At 37.3% G+C, this 24,922-nt stretch overlaps 1 protein-coding gene across 1 annotated transcript in view; it reads right to left on the reverse strand.

Annotated features, from left to right (window-relative positions):
• Positions 1-24,922, reverse strand: part of LEMD3 (LEM domain containing 3) — a 49,614-nt gene that overhangs the window by 9,122 nt on the left and 15,570 nt on the right. The window contains exons 2-9 of the mRNA XM_086472153.1: positions 21,082-21,122; positions 18,712-18,778; positions 11,580-11,647; positions 9,632-9,711; positions 9,402-9,550; positions 6,977-7,078; positions 5,870-5,972; positions 5,465-5,643 (exon numbers count right to left, since the gene is read on the reverse strand). Coding sequence (XP_086328279.1) covers positions 5,465-5,643; positions 5,870-5,972; positions 6,977-7,078; positions 9,402-9,550; positions 9,632-9,711; positions 11,580-11,647; positions 18,712-18,778; positions 21,082-21,122 — 789 coding nt within the window. The remainder of the gene's footprint in view (positions 1-5,464; positions 5,644-5,869; positions 5,973-6,976; positions 7,079-9,401; positions 9,551-9,631; positions 9,712-11,579; positions 11,648-18,711; positions 18,779-21,081; positions 21,123-24,922) is intronic.

Consider the following 24,922-nt stretch of genomic DNA (forward strand, 5'->3'; position numbering starts at 1 on the left):
GGTGAAGTTATTTGCAGAGACTTTAGGCCCAGAGGATCAATATTTCTGCAAGCTGTTTGTGAACTCTAAAAAACCCACACTGTTTAAGGCAGCAGCCACGCCACTGAGCTATGCAAAAGTAACTAAATAGGGAATTCACGCTTTAGTGTAGAAACCTAAAAAAAGCAATCTTTGTCTGCTCCAATTTCTAATAATCTTGATGCCCTTTTGATTGGAAGATCTCAGGTGCTTGCAGAGATGATTTCAGCCAGAGCACACCACTAGCACAAAACTAACCCGGCACCAACTTAATGTAACATCATACTAGTAGAGCAAGTGTGCCTAGGGCAGTGCAGCATAGGAAAATAAAGATGAATTCTGATTTTTCTCAAAAAAGGTTCAAAGTCGTGGTAAATTGAAAGAAAGTTTTGCAAATTAGATGGAGCTCTTTAAGGAAAAAATGGCCACAGAAATCAATGAGGAGAGGGAAGACACAGGCAAGTTAAAAGTAATGCTGTACCTACACAACAAAATTCAAAATAGCACAGTTAACAGACGTCTCTTGAATTTCATTACACATCTATTAACAATTAATTCTCACCCTCCCCTGAAAAGAACAAGTTTAAGTGACAAACTTATTCAGATTACAGTACTGATTATTTGAAAATTTACACTCGTGTGCAGCATACAAAATATTCCCCTGACAATACAGGCATAAGCAGCAGACATTCTTGTGGGATAGTCTAAGCTACATCATAATTAACTAAGCACCTCACACACCAGTTCTTTTCCTAAGTAGTGTCAACAGTAAGACACAATAAGGATAAAAAGGTGGAGATGAAATAGGAAAGCAGAAGCACAACTTTGTGCAATAAGTCACTGACAAGAAATTTTTTAGGACTTTCATAAGTTCCCCTTGGGGACTAGTAAGCACCTTCAAGGAAAGGAAGCCACCTTGTATTTCAATCAATATACTTTGTTTTATTACCTTAAACTGAATATGATTATATAATTCCAGATTCAAAGAACAGCAGCAGCTAAAAGCATGTGCTTTCAACAGCCTCTTCATCACTGTGACTGGAGTATGTCTATGATAGGAGTGGCTCTTGCACAGACTTCAAAATGAACATCTAACAAATTGCAGTACAGCTTTCTATACCTCTTGAATTACTACTGTATTATTGCTAAAGGGATCCCCCTGTATCACCACCATGGGTTATAAGACAGCTCAACAGATCTTTTGGTGTGGATTTGATGCACCTGATAAGGCTTGAAGACTTGCATCAAATACAGGCAACCATGTTTCTGAAGAACAGATTTATTCACGTTAATCCACAGATCACATAATTTAAATACTAACCCTTTTTATCAAAGGCAAGATGATAAAACATTTAGTTGAAAATGTTGAAGTTACACACTTTCGGTTCTTCAGTGAACAGGAAAGATATTGAAATCAACATCCTACTAAACGTTAATGAGAGGAGAGTGTGATTGACTTGGGGCTTAATACAGTTAAGTTTAGCTATAGAAGACCAGGACGGGATGGATACAGCATTTCACAACAAGCGTAAAATCCAGTTTTCTTGCAATAGTTAAAAATAGAGCGCCCTTTTTTTTTTTTTTAAACACGGAGAAAGGATTATATTCTCACAAGCTGAGGGGAGGGGTGTCATTCACACAAGGTAACAGGTTATCTTCCATGCTGCAGGATGAAATATCACCCTAGATGTGGTACTTCAGAGAACCTCTTTATTTCCAGAGCTGTCCAGGAACTTTAGCTATTGCTGTTAGCTTAGCTACACTGGAGCTCTGCCTGTCTATTTTTCTTTAAAGCTCCAGTTATCAAAGGCACAATAAGACAACAGTATCTGTTCTTTCAAAAGCAAACTGAACACACTAGATTTTTTTTCCCCCCACTGATTTAATTAAATTACATTTTGGCATGATCAAGATTTTTTTTTCAACTGACAATTCTCTTGTCAGTTATAAAAAACATTTTTCTACCATCCTACAATGAGCTTACCTACCCACTTCTTTTTTTGACAGATATATCTACTGTATCTGGTAGATAATATTTCAAAGGAAGTACACCAGACTTTATTCTGATCCGTAAACAGTAAAAAAAAAATCCCAAACTATCTGTCAAAACACAGGCTGTATCCTGAAAGTCTGGACAAAACGCCACAATGATGCTTGAACTCGAGATGCTAACAGACAGTACAGCCTAGATCTTTATGCATGCTACAGGTCCCACATTTAAAATGCATGCTATCATCTACCAATATCCTAGTACACACTGACAGGTCAAGAGGCTTTCTTCTTCAATTGCGCATACTCTAGGTATTGTGCTCTGCTACAGAGCACTACCAGATCTCAGAAGGTTAAAATGGCGACCTTGACATTTATTCACAAGATTCAAAACCAATAATGCCTTCTGATTTTGTATATACTGAGTTTGTTCAGGACCTAGCAGTCTTGAAGAGTATTTACATTTATGAACTTCTATATTCAAACATCAAAACTGGAGGATGAACTTAATTCCAGTTGATGTATACTTCCAAAAATGAAGAAAGTGACATATACATATAGGATGCCTAACACCAGGAAAGAAAGAGCTGTGCAGAAAGTATGAGACTTGTGTAATGGAACTATTTCCAACAGTCACATGAAAACAAGGCATGTAAAATAGGAAGAGCCTTTGCATGTGAAAATTGCCTTTGCCTGCTGACTACCAAGACATACAGAGCTCAAATGACCTACGTAATTTCAGCCACCCCTATTTTCACACCCTTCTGTTAAAAGCCAAAGTACGCAATTTCAATTCTTCAAAGATCTTTGCTGAACTAGAAACATAACAAGAAAACTAGGAAAACTGCTATTAAAAGAACTGAAACAAGATAGATCTTAATATATCCTGTTCAACAGAAAGCATAGTGTCTTAAGTACGTACTCTAGGCAACATACAGCTAAAAACCACAGCTGAAAAAGTCACTCTGTCCACATCCACAATATGCTAAAGTAGGTATCAGATGTTCAAATGCAGATGTTACCAAACAGTAGCTACTACAGTAGCTTTCTAGGAAGTTTTGGAAACTACTGTTGAGAGTCTTGAATGCAAATTCCATGTAGCAAAGCAGCACCTGAGCTTAACACACTGATAAGTCTTCCAGATGAAGGGAAACCCAGTCCTCTTTCTAATACGGGACAGAATGCTATAGAGTGATTTATATTGCAGTCAAACAAGACAGGAAAAACTAAGAGCAAATGAGTAGTAAGTGAGAAATTCCAGAAACGGAGTGCCATGTTTCACAGCCTGTATTGAACAATAAACTACGTAGAAGATTCTGCTTTATAACACACATAAATTGAATATAGCTTCTGCAATTTAAGTGTTTGAAAATCAGTCATGACAGAGATAGAACAGACAGCTGTTGACAAAACCCACCATTTCTGCACTGCATCTAAAGCACTTGCACATCCCTAGTGAACAACATCCTAGAAAGAAAAAGGCTCTGCAACTCTCATAATAAAGTTACTATTCACATCTTACTAAAGTTTTGAGAAACTAAAAGAATGTAACACAGTTGTCACAGCAGAACCACAGGACAATGACCACAGAACCTCAAGCCTGCAGTAATATTCACAAGGTATTCTAAAAAAAAAAAAAAATCAGCCCTCGTTTCCAATGAATGATTTAAAATGAGAAACATAATGCTAAAACCAGTAGCATAACTTTGAGAAGTATATAATGATAACCCAACATAACATTTTGCATAGACGAGCTAGAAATTGCTCCCAAGACTACTAAGACCCTCATCAGACAACATGCCAAGTATCTGCAAATGTCTCAAAATATTTGGCTTTTCAAGCTGACAGACAGAATTGTTTTGTTTTGCTTTGAACTTACAGAAAAGCAAAATTTAAGACCCAAGGGCTGAAAGCATACATAGAACTTATGAAAACATGCAAGTGGCCTGGGACAAAACCAGAACGTTAGCAGTAGTTTACTTGGGCAATCTAGCTTGTTACAGCATAAGTGTTCCAGTCCACAAAGAAACTCTTTCCATAAGGAGCTACTTTATAAACTGTACCCTTTTACAGGGAACAAAAAACCCATTGTTTCTTACAAATAAAAATGTATACCAGTAAAAAGCAAAATAAGGAAGCCTATTACATTTGCATTAGTTAAACTGAGACCAAAATTAGCATACTCCAGAACAACATAAATGAGTGTGCTGTTGCTTGAAAGTGGGAATTTTTATCTTGTTTAAGTGGGATTAAAGGGCAGAAAGTCTGTTTGGTTTTTAACTAGGCTTTTTTCAGCATCTAGCTCAATGCCATAGAAGTAATGCATGATACAACTTTGATAACATACAATTTTAAGAGTTGAACTAAAAAATGGAGAAGCAACCACTCCCTCCTCCCTCACCATCAAGGTAAGCCAATAAGTTTATAAACTAGGCTTCTGCACAGCATTTATTTCAGTCCCACTGGAGAGATAATACAGCATTACAGAAGAACGTAAGGCAAGAGTCTCTTTTAAGAAAAATCACAACATTTAAACAATTGGCAATTAAGATTTCACTTCAAACATTTACCTTCACACTCATTGATAGAAATTACCATTCTTTTTTATTGAAACCCAGAATTCAAGTTTCATAGCTTCAGTTTTTCATCTACCAAAAAAACCCAACTCACCCCAAAACCTGAAGCTTAACATGAAGGCAGAAAGAAAAAAGACCTAGGAAAAGATGACTACTGCAGTCAGACAACTGCAAACCCACTGGATTCTTGCCACTTGGCTCCATAATAAAGCTGAAAAAGGTGTCAGACCACTACAAAATCCATGTATGACAACAGCCTCCTCTATTAAAGCAAATGCTTTGCTGCAGCACAGAGCTTGAAATACAAATGCAGTGTAGAAAAACATTTATGACAGAAAAGCAGCACTACTAGGAGATGCTCAAAATCCATGTTCTGCTGATTGAGGAGTCTTTTGTCCCAGCAGTTTCCCTTTCAAAATAAAGAAACATCTCTTCTTCCAAACTGTCTTTAGGTACCTGACTGATAACAGTAGGAAACTCAAGTCTACAAGCTCCGATCTACCTGCTGTTAGATACCACCAATTACACTACTTCCAGTAAGTAGAAGGTATGCCAGAATGACTAAAGAGTATGTTTTTTTAAAGAAAATCCATGAAAAGGAACGAGCAGCTCATTTTGGCTACATGCCCTCTGCTGTATTTCTGCGGTAGCTATAACAGAAAAGCTCGTTTTGCTTGAAAACAAGGCAGAGTCAGAGTGCGCAGAAAACGCAAGTCTACTGACCAATAAGGTAACAGAGAAATAGCACTGACAGTTCATAACAGTACTTAAAGGTGTGAGAGAAAACAAGTCTTTCATGTTCAAGCAACAAAATACCATTTAGAAGCTAGATGCAGAAATTAAAAAAATTATATTAGAAAAATATAACTAAACTTCAGTACCTTGGCCTTGCCACACTTTCGATGGTATCACTAAAATTTTGTCGCACGCTGCAGAAGGCTGCATCCATTTCCAAACCAAGAACTCGGCACCACCTATTCTTCGTGTCTCTGTGCGAACTCTAGATTCATTTGCCGCAAGAAAGTCAACTGCTCTGTTCCAGACTTTCCTCATTTTCCTCCTTAAAAATCAAAGCAACAATTACAAAGTTAACATTGTAACAACCTGCACAGCTGACATCCAGTATGCAAGAGAAATCAGGTTCCCCTGAACCTGTGTCAGCAAGAATCTCCAAAATATTATACTGTGCAACCTACTAAAATTAACTTAGTTAATTGACCAACTTATTTTTATTGTTTTTCTTTACTTACACACAAGGAAATTCAGTACTTCTAGTGAGAACATACCTGTCCTGCGGTGGTATTAGAGAATCACGCACGTGTAAAATAGGCATGTAAGGCTGCAAGTCTTTATTTTCAGAACATGCCTCGCTGTGACTTCTTAGAACATCTGAGGACACCATAAGAAAAACTAGTAACTACGTAGTTCATGCAAGCATTAAGAAAAATACCAATTCTGGCAATGAACAGTTACTCTGAAGACCCCTCCCAATTTCAGCAGTTAAGGTGGTTTCTGGCATTTTGAAACATTTTTCCTCCTAACTATGCTGAAGGCAAGTCAAGAAAACTAGCCACACACAGTGCCTCCAAGTACCCCGAATAACTTTGGAATAAAGGAAAAGAGTTCTTGCAGTTAACTCTTGATCGGTACTTTTAACTGTTAGCAAAGACAGCCACCTTTGAAAATAAAGTGCTTTCCCCCACCCCAACAAAACTCAATTTGAAAAAAAAGGTAAGAAAATGGAGAAGAGCTCAAATTTGTCTATCATCTCTGTATTTATGATGACTGCCATAGGTGAAAGTAGTAAGACAATTTAACTAAAGATACAGCTTAAAAATCTACAAACACAAACTACTGAAAACATTGTGGCTTTCAGAACTCAATTATGCACTCTACTTTAGTAACATAATTTCTTCTCAAAGTGACTAATTAAAAAGCTGCTTTTTCTATGAAAAGCCATTAAGGATGGAACTGAGAGCTAACACACATTTTAGGAGTAGATATTTTAGCTAAAGATAGCTGAAAAAACAGATGCAGAAAGCAACACGTCACCATAGTTCTAGTCAACAAACATTGCGTTTGTATTTGTTTTCAACAGTAAGATACAATAATACCACTAAGTCAATGGGAATTTATTATAGCCACGTTGATGTAATTCACAAATTACAATCTTTATACCAAAAGCTTTGATTAGGTTTGAAGGATGATGGTGTTTTTTTTTTTTTTAAAAAAAAAAAAAAACAACACATAAACCACACATTTGACCAAGAACTCTTAACAGCATGATAACTGACAACTGAACAGGAAGAAAACATAACTGAATTAATGCCACTACTTAGAAAGCTTATACAGAGCTGATACAGACAAATCAGATGTGACTCAAGAAGCCATACCTATGATTTTTACCACCATATCATACATTTGCCTCGTTTCTTCTTCCTCTTTTGCCCAACGGTATTTCATGTAGTGCAAGACTCCCCAGACCATTGCTATACCTGCATTAAGATATATAATAAATACTTGTTATTTAAACAGGATTAGAACATTGGTTATTAACAAAGTTTACAGCACACACTTCAGAAGCTGGTTGAACTAGCTAACATTTTGAAGCACTTTAAATTTCCAATCTAGTAAAATACACTGTACTCACTGTCAGTATTTTATATTTTACTAACACAGCATCACAAACTCTTAAACTCTGAAGAATAGTTACCTTTAGAAAAACATTTCATTGTTTTAATGACAGCCTGGTATCCCATGACTGTGGTTTGAAGTTATACCCGTTTATGAAGAAAAAAAACAAACCAGTAAACCACCTATATTGGAAAAACTCAAAGTCACATCAAAAGTCGTAAACTGACAATTCAGAGCACGTTAAGATTTAAAAATGCTCAATATTCACCAACTCATAGACAAGTCACATGCTTTAGATATACCAGTCAAAGCTAATTAACTTGGACTACTTCAGTCCAGCTACAGATTTGCGTTTCTTGCAACAAAATACTGCATGCTCTTTTTCTATTACTTTAAAAGTGATTCCCAAAAAGGACAGTCTAGTTAGGAAGCCCAGCAGCACAAACTGAAAATAAAAATCTTATATTCCTTCTATCCCTGGCTGAGGGTACCACTACACCTGTGATCTTTTAACAATTAAAAAAAATCACCTCAAAACCACACATACACAAGTTAGAGTTACATAGTTTGTTTCATATACCAGTGATCACAAGGCAATGTTAACCAATACATGAAAAGAGACTGAGGGACACCATTTCAGGCCAAAATGTGTGTTAAGTTAATGACAACACAGCTAGTATTTATACAATGGCTTATTTTTGAAAAGGTGCTTCATATTAACCTTAATTACAGATGAGAAAATTGAGACACAGAGCAATTTGCTCAGCATGACTGGTAAGACCAGTGGTTAACTTGGATACAGAGTTTCATCTCCACATCCCAACTCAACTCTCATATCAACCATTATCAGAAAGACAGCAATATGGGACAGTTGGCCTTTCATTATTTTGGTTTGTCAAAACAGGGGCCTTCTATCATGGAGTGACTACATGAGTGGACAAGGGGAGAGCTATGGATGTCATCTACTTGGACTCCTGTAAGGCCTTTGACATGGTCCCCCAAAACATCCTTCTCTCTGAACCAGAGAAATACAGATTTGATGGGTGGACTGTTCAGTGGATGAGGAACTGGTTGGATGGTTGCATCCAGAGGGTTGCAGTCAATGGCTCAACATCCAGATGGAGGTTGGTGACAAGCGGCATCATCCCTCAGGGGTCCATACTAGGACCAGTGCTGTTTAATACCTTCATCAATGACACAGACGGTGGGATCGAGTGCACCCTCAGCAAGTTTGCTGATGACACCAAGCTGAGTGGTGCAGTTGACACACCTGAGGGACAGGATTCCACCCATGGGGACTTGGACAAGCTCGAGAAGCATGCCTGTGTGAACCTCATGAGGTTCAAAAAGGCCAAGTGCAAGGTCCTGCACCTGGGTTGGGGCAATCTCCACTATCAATACAAGCTGGGGGATGAAGGGATTGAGAACAGCCCCACTAAGAAGAGCTTGGGGGCACTGGTGGACAAAAAGCTCAAGGTGAGCCAGCAATGTGCACTCACAGCCCAGAAGACCAACCATATCCTGGGCTGCATCAAAAGAAGTGTGGCCAGCAGGTCAAGGGAGGTGATTCTCCCCCTCTACTCCACTCTGGTGAGACCCCACCTGAGTACTCTGCGCAGCTCTGGGGCTCTCAGCACAAGACAGGCATGGACCTGTTGGAGCAGGTCCACAGAAGGGCTGCAAAAATGATCAGAGGGATGGATCGCCTCCCCTATGAGGACAGGTTGGGAGAGTTGGGGTTGTTCAGCCTGGAGAAGGCTCCAGGGAGACCTTATAGCAGCCTTTCAATACTTAAAGGGGACCTGTAAGAAAGATGGAGGCAATCTTTTTAGCAAGGCCTGCTGCAATAGGACAAGGAGTAATGGTTTTAAACTAAAAGAGGGCAAATTTAGGCTAGATACAAGGAAGAAGTTTTTTACAATGAGGGTGGTGAAAGAACAGCTTGCCAAGAGAGGTGGTAGATGCCTCATCCCTGGAAACATTCAAGGCCAGATTGGATGGGGCTCTGGGCAACCAGATCTGGCTAAAGACGTCCCTGCTCACTGCAAGGGGGTTGGACCAGGTGACCTTTAAAGGTCCCTTCCAACCCAAACTACACTACAGTTGTATGCTGTTGACTTTTCCATGTTCACTTAAATAAATACAAGTTCTAACAAAAAAGTTTGATTTTTTTTATTAACTTACCCAAAAGCAATAGTGATAATCTGTGAGTTACGTTAACAAATGCACGGCGAAAACGACACCTGAAAGACATCTTTGGACTAGTGGATTCCAGATACTTCACATCTGTCACATTAATGACATCCATCTCATTAGGGTCATTGCTGAGACACCTATTCAAAAATATACAGTATTTATGAAAAAGGATACATTCTGTTAGAAGAAAATAAATTAAGAAATAAAAGACCACTTACTTTATGCCAACATCTTCCCCACTCTTCAAGATCCATTGTAATGCTGTGTTAAGTACACTTTCGTATTCTGGATCTAAATTCTATCAAAAGGTAAATATTAATGAGTAATTTCATAAATGACCAGAAAGTTATCATGCCAAAATAAAATTCAGATACTGCACAGACTAGTAGCTAAAACCACGTGGTTCTGTTCTTGATTCTTCAGATTTTGCGTTAAGCATTCACTACATGAAGTGAATCTATACACGCTATGAGCAGCTATCAGACTTGCTGCCACTGGTCAAATTAAAGACTGTTTGAAAAGTCAAGCCACATTCACTGTTCTATTAAAAATTCTAACCTACAGCAAGAAAAAAATATTTAGCCACTAGGTGGTGCTCATTGAAAATCTACTTTCAGAGCAAACCTCAAACTAGACATAAACCCAGCTGAAAACAGGTCCTATAAAAGCAGTTCAGGCTATTTTTTTTTAAAGTTTGAGAAAAATCCATTTTAACTGATAAATAGTCCAGTGTTTGTAGTTCAAGAACTGATATTACTATATAGAAATTGATTTTTTTAATTATTTGGGATCAAGTATCATACGAGAACATTCACTGCTATCTGAGCTAAGGCTGTCTCTGTAGTTCAGCCTTGCATGTTCTTTTGCAGAAAAAGAAAAGCAAGAATTGAAGTTACTACTGTATTTGAAATTATACTCTCCAAAAAAGATTTGTCTCTATCTTGCCTTTGAACCTCACATAATGTAACTAGCCTAGAATTAAAGGATAAGCACTTAAGAAAAAAAACTGTAATTGTTTTATTTTCACTTTGAAAGTAAAATACTAAAGTTTTATCACAGAACACTGAAATTCTGGAAAGGAGTTAAATTTACACTCCCAAAATGAGGAACTGTAGGGTTAAATGAGACTTTGTACAAAGCGACAAATTTTCATATGAAATTTGAGTTCATCGGAGCTAAAACAATTGTTACAATAACAACTGTTATTCTTTCAGCACAATATAGGTAAGACCATCAGTTATCTGGCATCAACTTAATTTTTTCCAACGTATTCCCACAATGCACTGGTTTTAACAGATCTCAAATATTATTGCCAAAACATAAACGAGCATTAGCTGCTTCTTCAGGATGCTCTTAACATTGCCCCATTTCGTCTACTGTCTAAACATTGGCAAAAATGTAAAATTTGTATACACTTGTATATTACAAATCACATCAACATAACTCTTCCCCATCCAATCAAAGAAATCTTATACTCTCAGCCTTTTAGAAGCTTCAAGTATTTTCCACTGAAGGGTACACCAACGTGGGCTAAAATAAACCCTACAGCTGTCAAGGCAACAGTCATCTTTTATTTGGGGAGTGAGGCAGGGGAATGACAGCAGAGAGTGGGATTTCATAATACTGCACACCTATCAAATTAACAAAAAGGCCTTTTCTGACCATTTCTATTTAAAGCACCAATGAATGGTGTTTCCATACAGCTGCTGCCTGTCAGGCCCACTGCATGGATCCACACATCAACCTCTCCTCCCAAAGAAAGGAAGACAGTATCTTTTTCTACCAAGTCTCAAAGCATAGTATACTTATTTCCAGAGAAGCTTCTAGAGATTTTAATTTCATAAATTTATGATTTTCATGTTGGTCAACTATCGCCATCAAATTATGCCCTAGTGTTGTGTTTAAAGAGAAAAAACCCGCATGCTATCCACACTTTCATTGCAATTAATCCAGTTTTTCACCTTCCCTCTTCCCCAAAACCTTGTTACATCCCCAAATAAAAATTGTAACTAGCATGTGTTAAAGACATCAATTCCAAACATTTCCAAATAACATTCAATACTAAGCTGAATTGTAATCAATATGCTAGACATGAAACCAGGCCTTATATATTGTAACTTACACAAATCTTATATACAACCAACGAAAAATACCTCATTTGCTTACTTTTAAATATGCAGCTGCCTCCTGGACGGTAAGATTTCTTTGAATAGAGCTGCCACATTCATGTTCCCCTGGTAAAATTAAACTTTTGTTTATTTTGATCTACTTATTACTGCTTTATATAAAATAAAAATCACCTAAACACAAGCTTACAGTTAACACACTCTACACAAGTAGCAGTAGTTCAATAATTCTCACAAGTTCCACTAAAAATACAGAAAAATCTCTGGACAAATTTCTCCTTCAAAAAAGTTTTCAAAAATTAAGATCGTCACAGCTAATAATACGTACAAATCACATCAATACAACTTTGCGTACTGCTCAAAGTATATTTTGGTGTTTAAACTCAAAGTAGAACAAAAGGTAGTATCAAGAACTATGAGGGACATTATAAAACAGTTGCTGTACCCTGACCCAACTTCTTCCAAGTAATTTCCATTTACACTGAAACATGTATTATCTTTTATATAGACCAAGTTAGTTCCAGTTGCAACATATCTGTAACAGTATTTCAGGCACTATGAAGTTACTACATTTTAGATTGGTACAAGTTATCACAAGTTATCACCAATCCCCTTCCTGAACATGCACAACATCCTAACATGGCCCAAAAGTGGCGATTTCATCATCCTCCTAATTCTTTCAAAAACTATGCAGAGGTTGTCCAGGAAATAAGGCACTGCACACACAGTGAGTCCTGACAGCCATCATCTTCCTGATTTTCTCTGCTAAACTGAAGATACCAGATTCATGCAAAAAATATGCATTAACAGTCATACCAACATAGTCACGCAGAAAAGGAAAAGGTCTAACGCCAGTTTTATCTATCACTAGGCCATCATTTCTGAAGATCTGTCAGGAGTGGCAAATCACTTTTTTCCTGATCTTTCTTTAAAAAAAAAAAATCTTAGCATCTATAACTATGATTCTACTGTGCCAAAACAAAAAAAAAAAAAAGGAAACAACAGATTCAGTCTCTCTCTGCCTCAGGGTTATGCCTGCATTACCTCCCTGAATCTATGCCAAGCTGTAATATTCCCAAAGCCATAGCAACGCTAGGAAAGTAAGATACTCATGCATATATAAAATATACGCCTTTGCTTATTCTCTTGCAAAGTATTTAAAGTTGGAATTACTCCACACTGAAATACCCTCTACACGGAGCAACTTCAAGTATTAACTACCTACACAAATGGGAACATTCGAGGCAATCTGAGCAAAAATCAGGAAACACTAGCAAGCTACAGAGAAGAATCTTCAAGTCTCATTCACAGAAGGGATTTCCAAAGAAATAAGTGTTTCTGTGAAGCAGAAGTCCTTCTCAGACTGCTAAAGCAAAGTTTTGTTCAATACACTTCAACAGATTTAAGAGCATCTGGCCTTGCAATTACATCAGTGTAACAGCGATGCTCTTCTCTTACTGTTGGGTTACAGAGAAATAGCAACACTGTTTTTAAGAGTGCTCATATGGTATCTGGCCTAGAAGCACTGCTGGAACTAAGCCTGTGTGCATGCGCATATTTTCAAACAAGCACTGAGCAGAAAAGACACTACTTTAAAAGTTGTTTCACTTGATAATTAACATGCGATGTCTTAGACTTTCAAAGTGCCTGAGTAACAAAACTACAGAGATCCCTGGTGAAAATTAACACCACGTTTGCCAAAAAAAAAACACACTCTGAATTTAGAAGTCAACTCTAGAATTGGAGTTATGGGCTATTCCTGTACATAATTTAGGCAGACATTCTTTCTGTGCAGCATAAGCTCTACAACCTGTAAATTTACATGTGTAATTATTGGCAATTTCAAGTTTCAAGATTAGCAGACTTGGGATAACTACGTATCATACTCATATAGTCTCCAGTATAAACATTGGTTTACACGTAGAACTGACAGAATACACACAACACCAAAATGTATCTCTGTAGAAGCCTTATGTACAATCTCAATCAGGTGGTACGACATGAGCAAGTCTGATAGGTATTCATCCACTTAAGCTTTTTTTTGTTGCTCAGTAAGACCTGAAGTCTTCCTGGGGTCCTTCCAACACAGAAAAAGCATGTCACTCAATTTAACTGAACAAAACAGCTTGTGAGAGCAGGAGGATGAGACCCTTCTGCTTAGGAGCTTTTGGTTGGTTGGTTTTGTAATCATCTAGATAACCAGGAAGCCCGTTTATGAAATAAGAGAATAGAAAAGGTGAGCTTAATACACAGAGAAGAAAACAAAATACACAAGCAGGAGACCAGAATGTGAAAAATGAATTCTTAAAAACAAGTTTCAAGATTCATTTTAGATTTTCAGTCTTAGGAGAATACAGTATTACCTCTTACATTACAAAAAGAAAAAAGCTCCCTTAGATGGGGGACTACCAGATTACTTTAGTAGTTTTAAATTCAATCTTATTTGCCTTCTTCCAGGAATTACGTTTATGCAGTATGCAGCCAACACACTGACTTCACAGCTTCTGGTCTCATCCTCAAAAACCAGCAGACAGCTTCCTCGCAGTCCTGCTTCTGAATTTTTTTTTTTCAGACTATATTCGCTCTGAACAAGTTTAACAGTTAAAAATGCCTTTGCTGCCTAGGCTCTGACAATGTCTGAGGCCCATCAGTTCAAATTACCCTCATGCAAGGGGGGGGGGCAGGGGGAGAGAGAAAAATCACTTTCATCTTGCCTCCCACTCTTGAAACAAGAAAGCTAATCAGAGTTAGAGTTTCAGTCCCGTACAAAAAGCAGTTGGAGATGCAGTTTCTCATTCCAACCCATCTATTGCTGAGAACTATTTAACAGCTTTATTCTGAGAAACTCATGAATTTGAAAGCCTGCAGAAAGTTAGGCAATTCACAAGTCAGACAACCTTCTATTTCACTACAAACAGCAGGATATTCCTATATGCCATTTCAGTCACCGCTTTAGCTAATAGTTCTGCAAATGAAGGCTTACTTTGAATAACTTTGGTGCAATCATTAACCACTTGGCTTGGAAACCCACTTTCCATAGTCTGAGCCAAAATGTTTCCCAACTGTTCCATCTGAGGCCCTATACCCAGGAATAAAACTGAAGCAGAGGCAAAAAAACTTTACACAGGTCTCCTGCAAGGTAAGTCTGAGCTCTTTGTAAAAACTGCCCCTCCGTTAAAGTGTCTACTGCAAGCTTACACAAAGCATGGATCTTTGTGCTCAAACTTTTCTTGGGCACTTCAATTTCAAGTGCAATCAGAGAACGGTTCTACTTGCCTTTGTAGGGAGGAGAGAAGTAACACATCCCAGCAAGGGCCACAAAATTACCTTTTAGCTTATGTTAGTGTACTTGGGCAAGCCACATAAGAAGTTGAGTTCTTCTCTTAGAAATACTAACAAAAAGCAACTAAAGCCTCAGTTCTAAAGAAACACGTAAGTCTTCTCACAGCTGCTTTTTCATGCAGGCTAGAATATTTGAAACTGACTTGCATTTTGACATTTAGCTTAATTTATGAGCTGCAGCATACACAGCTAACAGAAATATTCAAATTTTAAAATATTTGCTTTACAATGTAAATAATTGTCTTAAAAGTACCAGAACCAAAACCCAGTGCAAATCTAATACTTTAAGAAACACATGGATTTAGCACAGATCTTTAGGTTATAGCTTGATGCAATACAGCCAACCAATACAAAAAGCAAGTAGTCTACAAAGCATTTGTTTAGCAGGTCTCATGCTTACAGGTTACTTGCAGAAGGACACTAAAGTGGGTAGGTGAAGAAAAGCAGGAGCAGAACAAGTGTTGTGAGTGTAAGTAAGGATGCCTAGTCTCCCAAAGGCAAGTTCAAGTTTAATAACACTGTGGAAAACCAGAACTTGCTAAATAGTCTTTAAGTCACTGGTTGGAAACAGCACACTATCAATTACCTTAAGAACTAAAGACTAAGGAGAGTGACAGAACGGACAGCCTGTGACACCAATCAGATACAGTAGCTGACACTTGAAATTAATATTAAGTAATATCTAGTGTTTTGCCAGATTTTCATCCAGACATGGATTTATCAGTAAGCCTTATTACATATGAAGTCTAATCCACTCCTGCATCTGAAGGACTTGTGCTGTCCATTAGCTCAGAAGGAAACCATCTAAATCTGATAGATCATCACTCTGTGAGGAATGGCAAGCAAAACAAAAGTCTAACTAAATAAAAATTCTTTATGTACAGGAAAGCAGGGACATATCCATGAGTAGCTGGCTGCTTCTTGTGAATACAGTGGTTATGTTTATTCATTTTGCAAGCCTGACTGAAAATGGATATGATCTACTGAAGTCTCTCCATGAAAGACCAAGACATCCAGTAATTAACCTATGCCTAAAGGAAGTCTAATTTAAATAAAGCACATATTTTGGTTTGGGAGGAAGTGTTAGGAACTGACATATATACTGTCTACGAAAAGGTGCTGCTTTGAAGAAAGGCTGAAGCATTAGGAACACAAAGTTCAACTCAGAACTGCACGAGTAGATACTGCTTCTCCCTCTAATTTCTTGCAAGGTAGGCATTACTCACCACTGGCAGACTAGTAATTCCGAGAACAGTGATGCATTAAAGGCAATCTATTTTTACATAGGGTAATTATATCATTTTACATCATATCGGAGCACCACAGTATCGAATATGCATCTACAGCTGGAACACAGTATATTAAGTCAAATAAAATTAACAAGCTGTTATCTGACTTTTTTCTTCCTTCAAACAACTGTCAGTGTTTTACCTTCTAAAACAAAAGCTCCATCACTTGCTCTCCAACTGAAGTTGACAAGGCAAAAAAACAGCTCAGTAAAAATACAAGAAGAGCTAGAAACCAAATTCTGAAGTGACCATCTTCATGGTAGTCAAGATGTTGACTAAAGCTTAACAGAACAGACTACTGCAAGTTTCTAGCCTGCCTTTTTAATATTAATAGTTATAACATGAATAAATGATTCATGGCCAAGTATGAAATGAGAGGAACTTTTCCAAGTATGTGACAGAGAGACCTGAAAAGCACCACTTTTGGTAAAGCTGTATTCCTTTACTTCTCCCTCTTTTGAAGTGGTTCACCGTGTACAAGATCAACACTTTTAAACCCTGCACCGCTCTAGCAGCTTTCCCTGTTCTATGACTTTTAAACAGCTTCCAAATATTGTGCCAGGTCTACATCAATATGGTATTCAAAAATGGACAGCAGACTTCTTCCTCTCATACCTTAAGAAACTTGGCATTGAAGGAAACTTCTGTCTAAGTACAGATGAATTAGGTCATTTTTCAGACTGTATGAAAGCTACTCTGTTGAGCAATCAGGTAGTCTCACAATACAGCTTCAGTTTGGGGGACCATCTAACCAGAAAGTATAGCTATACTTTTTGAAAGTAAGTACTGAAGATTGTCCTGGCCAGGAATAGCCTAAGAGACTAGTGCACCTTTAAGACCTGGGGAAGAAAGCAGTCATCCTTAAGCATACAAATTCCTCTCATAAGGCAGAAAGGTAAACATTTTTATACTGTATGTGCACACAGGTAAGCCTCAGCTAATTAAGAAAACTCCCTTTCTTTCACAGATGTAGAAATGAAGTGCCAAATCTTTTTATCCAGGCAAGTACATTGTTTACTGTATGGCCACTGGAGGGCCAGGTGACACAGTGAGGGAACAGAAAACTGCTACACTTGCTTTTCAAGAGGGAGAGAAGTAGCCTAACCTATCACTTCCACTTCACACAAGTCAGTACTCTACCACACACAGCTGTGGGTCTCCTAAGACATTCCTAGACACCACAGGTTGGCCACCCGACATAGAAAAAAAAATCTTTTGGCTCCAATGATTTATAACAAAGAATTATCTACTTTCATACTATTAAGTACGAAACAGCTTGAAACAGATACAAATTTATCAAGATAATTGACCTGTGAAAGATCGACACTAAGGCATTCACAGTCAGAAAGAAATAAAATGAAGACTAAAGCAACTATAATTTTGCATGCACTCAGGTTAAAACATCATTCTTTCACTATTTTGGGTTAAAGAATAACAAACAAGAAGAAATCTGTGGGTTTTCTCCAAACATCTATTTTATTCACTGTAGATACTGTAAACGCTCTGGAAACAAAAAGCTTCTGCAGGAAGATTACTCTTGCAACTTAAAAGGTATTACAGATCTGTTCAAATTTCTTACAGATTTCCTGTATAGCCCTGACACACAAAACTGTCAGCCTCATCTCTAACACAGAGTTGTTTCCACTGTTTTTTATGTTTGAGAAATGTCTGCAGCACCTGATAATAGCGGAAAAGCCTTCTTGGTGAAACTTGCTGTGGCAAAACAAATAGTTGGCACAAAAAACAATAAGGCTTAAAAAACCAAAAAACCCTGAACCACTGCCTCCTAAACACATTATGGATTAAATAAGCAAGGATGGTAAATAAATGGCTTAATAGTCATGAAACAGATTCTGTTGTAACTCACACTCACCAGATGCCAAAGTTACTCTTAACTTTACCATTTCCTGATTCTGATGTGGAAATATCTATGCAGTTTAAAGCTGTGTTAATTATGACTCTAGGCAAAAGCACTGTATTTTTTACGCTGAATATTCAATAATTAACACTAATCCTAAACACCACCTCTGACACATTATCATATACAGCATTTTCATTATTATATAATTAGTATGATTAAGTTGGACTACTTTGTCTAACAAGGCAATCTTGTTCAACCACCACAGTTTGTTGTATTAGTAACCATTTTCTGATTGTTGCAAAATACTTTGTTTTTCAGACATTTTTCCACCATAAGTACCTTTAAAAGAAATACATTCCTCTCCACATATAGCATATATAAACTTTTTTCATGAAATCAAATTAATAAAGCATTAAGACATTAGATCTAAAAACCATAGAGGACCACAATAATCAACAGCCTATCCCACTAACTAAAAAACATTGCAACAAAAGGTGCTACAGTGGTGAAAAAGGCAGTGTAAGTGAACTAGAAATGGGATGTGTAGTTTCCCAAAATGGAACTCTAAATGGCTGTCAGGGCCCCAGCATATACCAGTTGTCACAAATCACTATCTAAGCATAGACTTCTTTGTAGCTGTTGCCATAACACTCTTAGTCACAATATTTTTAAAGTGTTACCTGCTACTTGTGCCAATTTATCATGAAGTGCATATAAGCTGTTCATCATGAGACTTATTTCATCTTCCTAGAAGTAGAAAAACACATTAAGGTTAAAACAAACATTAGTAGAAATGTATTTTCTTCTATTTACCCCAAAAATCTTTACATAACATGAGGGGGAAAAAAAATGGGTTTACACACACAGGTGGAAAGCTGGAGCGTTTCACACAACAATGACACAAACAATAGATTTTGAATCAAAGTAGTCACAATATTGATTTTTCAGATCTGGACTGAAACTAAACTAGATTGCAGCCTGGACTCCGATGGATCTGCCAGGTAAAACTGACAGCTCAAAAAGTTATTTTAATAGTATAGAGATAACAGCACAATGACACAAAAGTTCGGTTGGGTTTGTTTTTTTCAGTTTTGTTTTTGTGGGTTTTTTTAATAGCTACTATGCAAAAATAAAAGTTTATTTCTTAATAAAGGTGCAGTAACATTTCATACAAGTCACACTAAAGTACCATCTGGTCATATTGCAGCATAAAATCCGTAACAAAGTAAGATTTTTTTTTTGCTGTCTAACTTCAAACTACAGTAACTTAATTAAAAAACAAAACAAGAAAAAAACCAAACACACCCCCAGAAAACCATGGACTATACAATCTTGTTGAAACTTCCTTAAGCAATTTCATTGAAATATATCCAGAAACATCTTATATTAGAAGAAATTATTCAAAATACAAAAACAAGGAACATGAATTACATAAACTGAGTACTAAAGGCCATTCTAAAGTGTTGGGTTTTTTCTGAAGTCGGCTCTGACTCCTAGGGCAGAGTCAAATGGCTGAGGTAAGGCTAGAGCCTTTATTCAGAAAATACGCAAGGAAAGTAATTTTCCAGTTTGTGCATCTACTGATTATACTCATATTGAAAAACACTAAATATATCTTAATTCCCTGATGCACCAGCACTGTCTGACACTATTTTAAAATCTGAATGCTCCAATTTTTTTCAAAAAGCAGAGTACTTCTTTCATCGGTCAAACATTTGACAGCTTAATTCCTATAGACGCTATCAACAGTTACCAGCATCACCTCTCCTTCTCCGGGTCCTATAAAACCATCACCGAGATTAAATTGATGTAGTCTGTATTCCCCAGGAAACTAACCAACCTTAACTCATTTCCTGGCTGGAAAATCAGTCCTCTACCACATGCACACACCACCAGCAGTACTCCAAGGTCCGTTTATTTGCCAGTAGGTACACCCATGACTTCACTAACAGCTACACAGAGACAGACACGTGAAACAGTTTTGTGACCAAACTTTTTTTTGTAAATCAGTGGTTGGACCACAGGAAGGAACTGAATAGTATAACCTTCGTAGCTACTGATCAACCAAGCATGGGAGCAGGATTCCTATGGAACAGTACATAAGAAACAGAACATACAAACTTACATACAAAACACACAAAAACAGGTTCTCAAGCTGTCAAGTCCAGTGCACAAGATGCATTCTCTCCGCACACTAAAGTCATTCTGAAAGAATCCGCAGAATTTACCCCACAAAATTCAATTTGTTCAAAAGATTCAGAAACGTTTCCTACCCAAGAAACCAGCCAAGGCTACACCAAAAAACAACCCAAACAAAACCACTACACAAAACAAAACACACAACACTCCCCTCACACCCCCTTTATCTTGCAATACTTCTTATATAGGCCTAGCAAAAGCAGAACACTATTGTTTACACTCCAGGCAGAAAGACTGAAAGCCAGAAGAGAGAACCATCAGACCACATGCTGCAGGACTACGAATAATACAGATACGTTTAATGGTAACATCTCAAAAATGGTTATGCCAATGTTCCAGTTCAGAGAGTGAATGTAGGAACGAGTAACAAAATAGAATCAAAGTGAGAAAGACAGACTTTTTAAAATCCATTTTCTGGAGGCTGACCCTTGCTCTTCTATGGCACTAAATAAGATCCTGGAGTCTCAAGTCAATCACCTCTTACCAGCTGTCCTTTCAATGTTGAGAAGCCAAATGGTAACAGTAAGAGACAAACTGATAAATTTAGTCTCAAAACTTACAACACCACAATTTTTCCTCGTAGCACTACAACACAAGTTATGTAACATTTTCCTAGTATATAAAGCAACCAGCATGCCACAGACAAATCTTGTAATCCTAGCTATATTGCCCAAGATGAAAAACAAAAGATTAAAACATTATAGTTGCAAGAAGTGCATTAATCCCATGTAAAATACTCTGAAATTGCATCCTTCTGAAGAGATCTATATTGTTTTTATACAATCATTTGACAGACCAAATATAAAATATAAATATATATTAATATCTCAATACAAAGTGAGATTACTTACTTTTACTTTTTGTAGTACTTCTTCACTGAAGGGATTCTTGACTGTCAAAGAGAAAAAAAAATTAGTTCATTCTAGACTCTGAAAATACTAAAAAGGTACAGCAACACTGTACCTTTATGATAATACTATAATTTTTAGGTAAAAACAAACAAGTCCATAATATGACAAGTAACAATTAGACAGCTATTAACCTTTGACTTAACTCTGCATTTGATAACACGCTATACTAGTATTTAGGTTAAACCAGAGTCTACTGCTATTTCCATGCAAACAAAACCATGCTTGCCATTTGCCAAACTCCTGCTTTAATGACTCAATGGCATTGAAATCGTAATTCAAAGGTTTTACGTTTTTTTTAGTGTCTAGTTTAAAAACGTGGAACTATTTTTACTACGCAATAATCCACAAAATACAAAGCTGTACAACTCATCAGCATTTTCTGTTTTGACAAGAGTAGATGGCACATTGAGAGCTCAGGTGAAAAGTACAGTGTGACTAAATGACCGTTCCTTCCTTTCTAAATAAAACAGTTTCCACAGCATTCCTAAAATCATTAAGTTTATCTATTATATTCCTCTTGGCTACAAAAGTACATTCTTCAAGGAAGAGAAGTTGAAATCAGACACGTAATTTGTGCTATGCGTCCACTTAAGACCGACCAGCTGGTAACTGAAAAGTGACCAAGGCAGGAAGCAATCACCATTAAAGCATACTGTCTTGCCTTTCTAAGCCACAAATTCTTGTTTCACCCACAGTTTGAGCTTATACAGAAATCAGCAGTTCTACGTGCTAGTCCAACATAAAATGAAGCTTCTACTGACCATAGTTCAGCAATCACAAAAACAGAAGAAAAAAGTATCCTGGGAAACTTGACACAAAATTGAAGGTCTAAGTTGTAAATGTCACCATACTGATGTTGAAAGCACACCAAGAACAGGTAGCACTTGGAGTGACACACTGCTCCATATACAGTTCTACAAAAAGGAGAAATCTTCCAAAAGAACTTCTAGGTCTGATGCATTTGCACAGACAACCTGGAAGAAATCTCACTCTGGGAATAATTCTGTGTATTTTGAAATCTTGCAGTTCAACTTTCTAGACCAACGCATAGTAAAAGACAACCACCGTCTTAAATAGTGTCCAAATACGTAATTCCATTTACAGGGTGTAATTACACCTACCTCCCCACCCCAGATATTGCAACTGTTTACACAGCATTTCTGCTTGCATCCGAAGGTAACTTGGCAACAGCCTCTGACAGCACTAACCAATTTGACTTCTTAAAAGGCACTCCCACACAAAGATATTCACAAAACATCAAGAGTTGTCCCCCCAACAGTCAGCCAATTGACAGTATCTTGACTCCTGAACCATAACCATGATTATTAAGCTGACCAGTTAATTTAGTTATAACTGGGAAAAATAAGAGAAAAAGGTGGGCACACTAGATTAAATTAATGGAAAGATTTCTCATTTAGGAGAAATGGAGGATACAAAAGAAACTAAGGACCAAGTTATAAACCAGGGGTCCCCTAACCTTTACCTAGTGTAACCACATCTGGATATAACTCAAAAAAGTTATTTGTAAAACAACGTAGTTTTTACTACCTGCACAAACTTCCACAGCACTTCTGGCAGCAGCCAGATGCTGACCCATTTCACCTTATTTTTGAAAGGCAAGTCTGAAGTGGGAATGATTACCATTTTCAATGCTCCTACATGTAGCAATGGTAAAGAACACATTTCTACAATTACAACCAACAAATGATGTATAAAACAGTGGGGCAATGAAAATTTTGAGTGAAGAAGAAAGCTTGACTCTCTGAAACCGCAAACAATGGTTTGTCCATGTGCCAGCGCCCAGAAGAAAATTAAGCATGCTACCTACCCAACAGCAATAAGCACTTCAACTTCCTCTGACACAGCAAATATAAAAAAAAAAAAAATACAAAACCACCCAAACACAGGGACTGGTTTTCACAGATATTTGAATACTTGATTCAGATACCAGATTAATTAAAATTGATAGAAGCAGATGATGTTCAAGCACTCTTGTAAACCAAGCCCTATACCACTTCATGATTTCATTCCATAGGTGCAAATCCTCAGACCTTGCCTACTAGATTATCAAGCTACCAACTTTACAAAGCTTCTATGTGTTTCATCCATTAACTCAGCAGAACGTTCCCAGTACACTAAACTTTTAATCTAAATAGCCTGAAATAGGATTAGAGAAACACAGCCAAGGCTCTAGATGACTGCCAACCTCCTAGTTTGATCGTTAGTTATCCAGACAGGACAATTATGTAATTACGGTCTCTTCCCAAGGTCAATCTTATTGAGCATACATGAAATCTTGATTACACGGTTTTAGATTGGAGGGGGCGGGGAAAGGAGCAGGGCATGAGAGACAACAGCATGTAGATTTCAGTATACCTGACAAACATATTTTAGCACTGATGAAAGCTATGGAACAAACACAAATGCAATACTTCCATGCCTGCAAACTGAAAACTGTCAGCTGCAATTCTACATATGCTCAGACAGTACAGCAATTAAATGAAGGCAATGGTGTTATCATACTCAGACTTTCCCAGCACCACAATGCCAGTGTTAAAGTCAATCTCACATATGAGCAACTTAATCTTTGGATAAATTAAAACAGTAAACTTATGAAGTGATCTAAGTGAGATGTCAATGTTTGCCTCTCCTTCACAAACACATTGTGGCTAAAGTGACCAAAAAAAAAAAAAACCACCTCTCCTCCAAAATTATCACAAAAATTTAACACTTAACTCACACTATAGGATTTCCATTAAATCCTCTGAAGTTAGTAATTTTATGGCAAGTTAATCAATAAGTGAGATACATTTTACATAAGATGTTAATATAGTTTAGGATGCCTAATGCCTTATGAAGCAAGTATGCTAAACGCAACTGCAGCAATTTATCAGCTGCATATGCAATTAACAACTGTTAATCAATCTGCATCTATTTAGCACATAACCTTGAGTTAATAAGGCCACTCCTTAACTGCTCCAGTAACTCCTTTGTTCTGAATCCACCCATCTTTTGTCCAGGATCTAAGCTCCTACCAAATCCTCCCACTTGCTCCAGCCACAGATACAAAAAGGTTTCACCTACTCCAACATGTCTAAGGTATTTCAATATATTACATCAACATTGGTTCAAAAGGTTTCTTGACAGTTCTTAATATATACAAATATAGTTTTAAGAGTAACAAGTTGCTACCAAACTACGCATTAATTTAATAACTAATTACTAATAGCAGAGTTTCTTACGTGAACATATCATACTTTGAAGGCTCATCCTCAAAAAGGGTTCAAGACCTTCACCATCCTGCAACAATTACCAGCCGTGGATGTAGTCTATCAATCTCATTTTTATGAGCTTCAGAGAACAAATTCTCATCTACTTACACTACAAAATTAAAAACTAGAGAGATAATTCTCTACAACAGGGATCTCCTGACTGTTGTCCCAGGGAGTCTTCTCTCCAGATTGGCCAACCAAGTGACAACCATACCCACTGCCCTCAAAAAAGGAGGGAAGCAACAAACTATCTGACAATCTCATTATCCATTAGAACTCCCCAGACAGCAGCAAAACTGTGATAAGCATGGCAGTTTTACCTGACCACATACTAACTGGATAAAAAAGCAAGAGTATTTTCATGGGAGAAAAACCTCAAAAACGTGACAGAGGGAACCATACCAACTCCTCCAAAACACTGTAATAGCTAAACATTCTGCTTCAAAGTTTGATACATGGTAGAAGAGCTTTATTCCTGGCAAGGTGTAACGATAATAGGATTCTTTGGC

The sequence above is a fragment of the Leptosomus discolor genome, chromosome 1, assembly GCF_034619465.1.
Source record: "Leptosomus discolor isolate bLepDis1 chromosome 1, bLepDis1.hap2, whole genome shotgun sequence".
In the NCBI taxonomy this organism is placed as follows: Eukaryota; Metazoa; Chordata; class Aves; order Leptosomiformes; family Leptosomidae; genus Leptosomus; species Leptosomus discolor.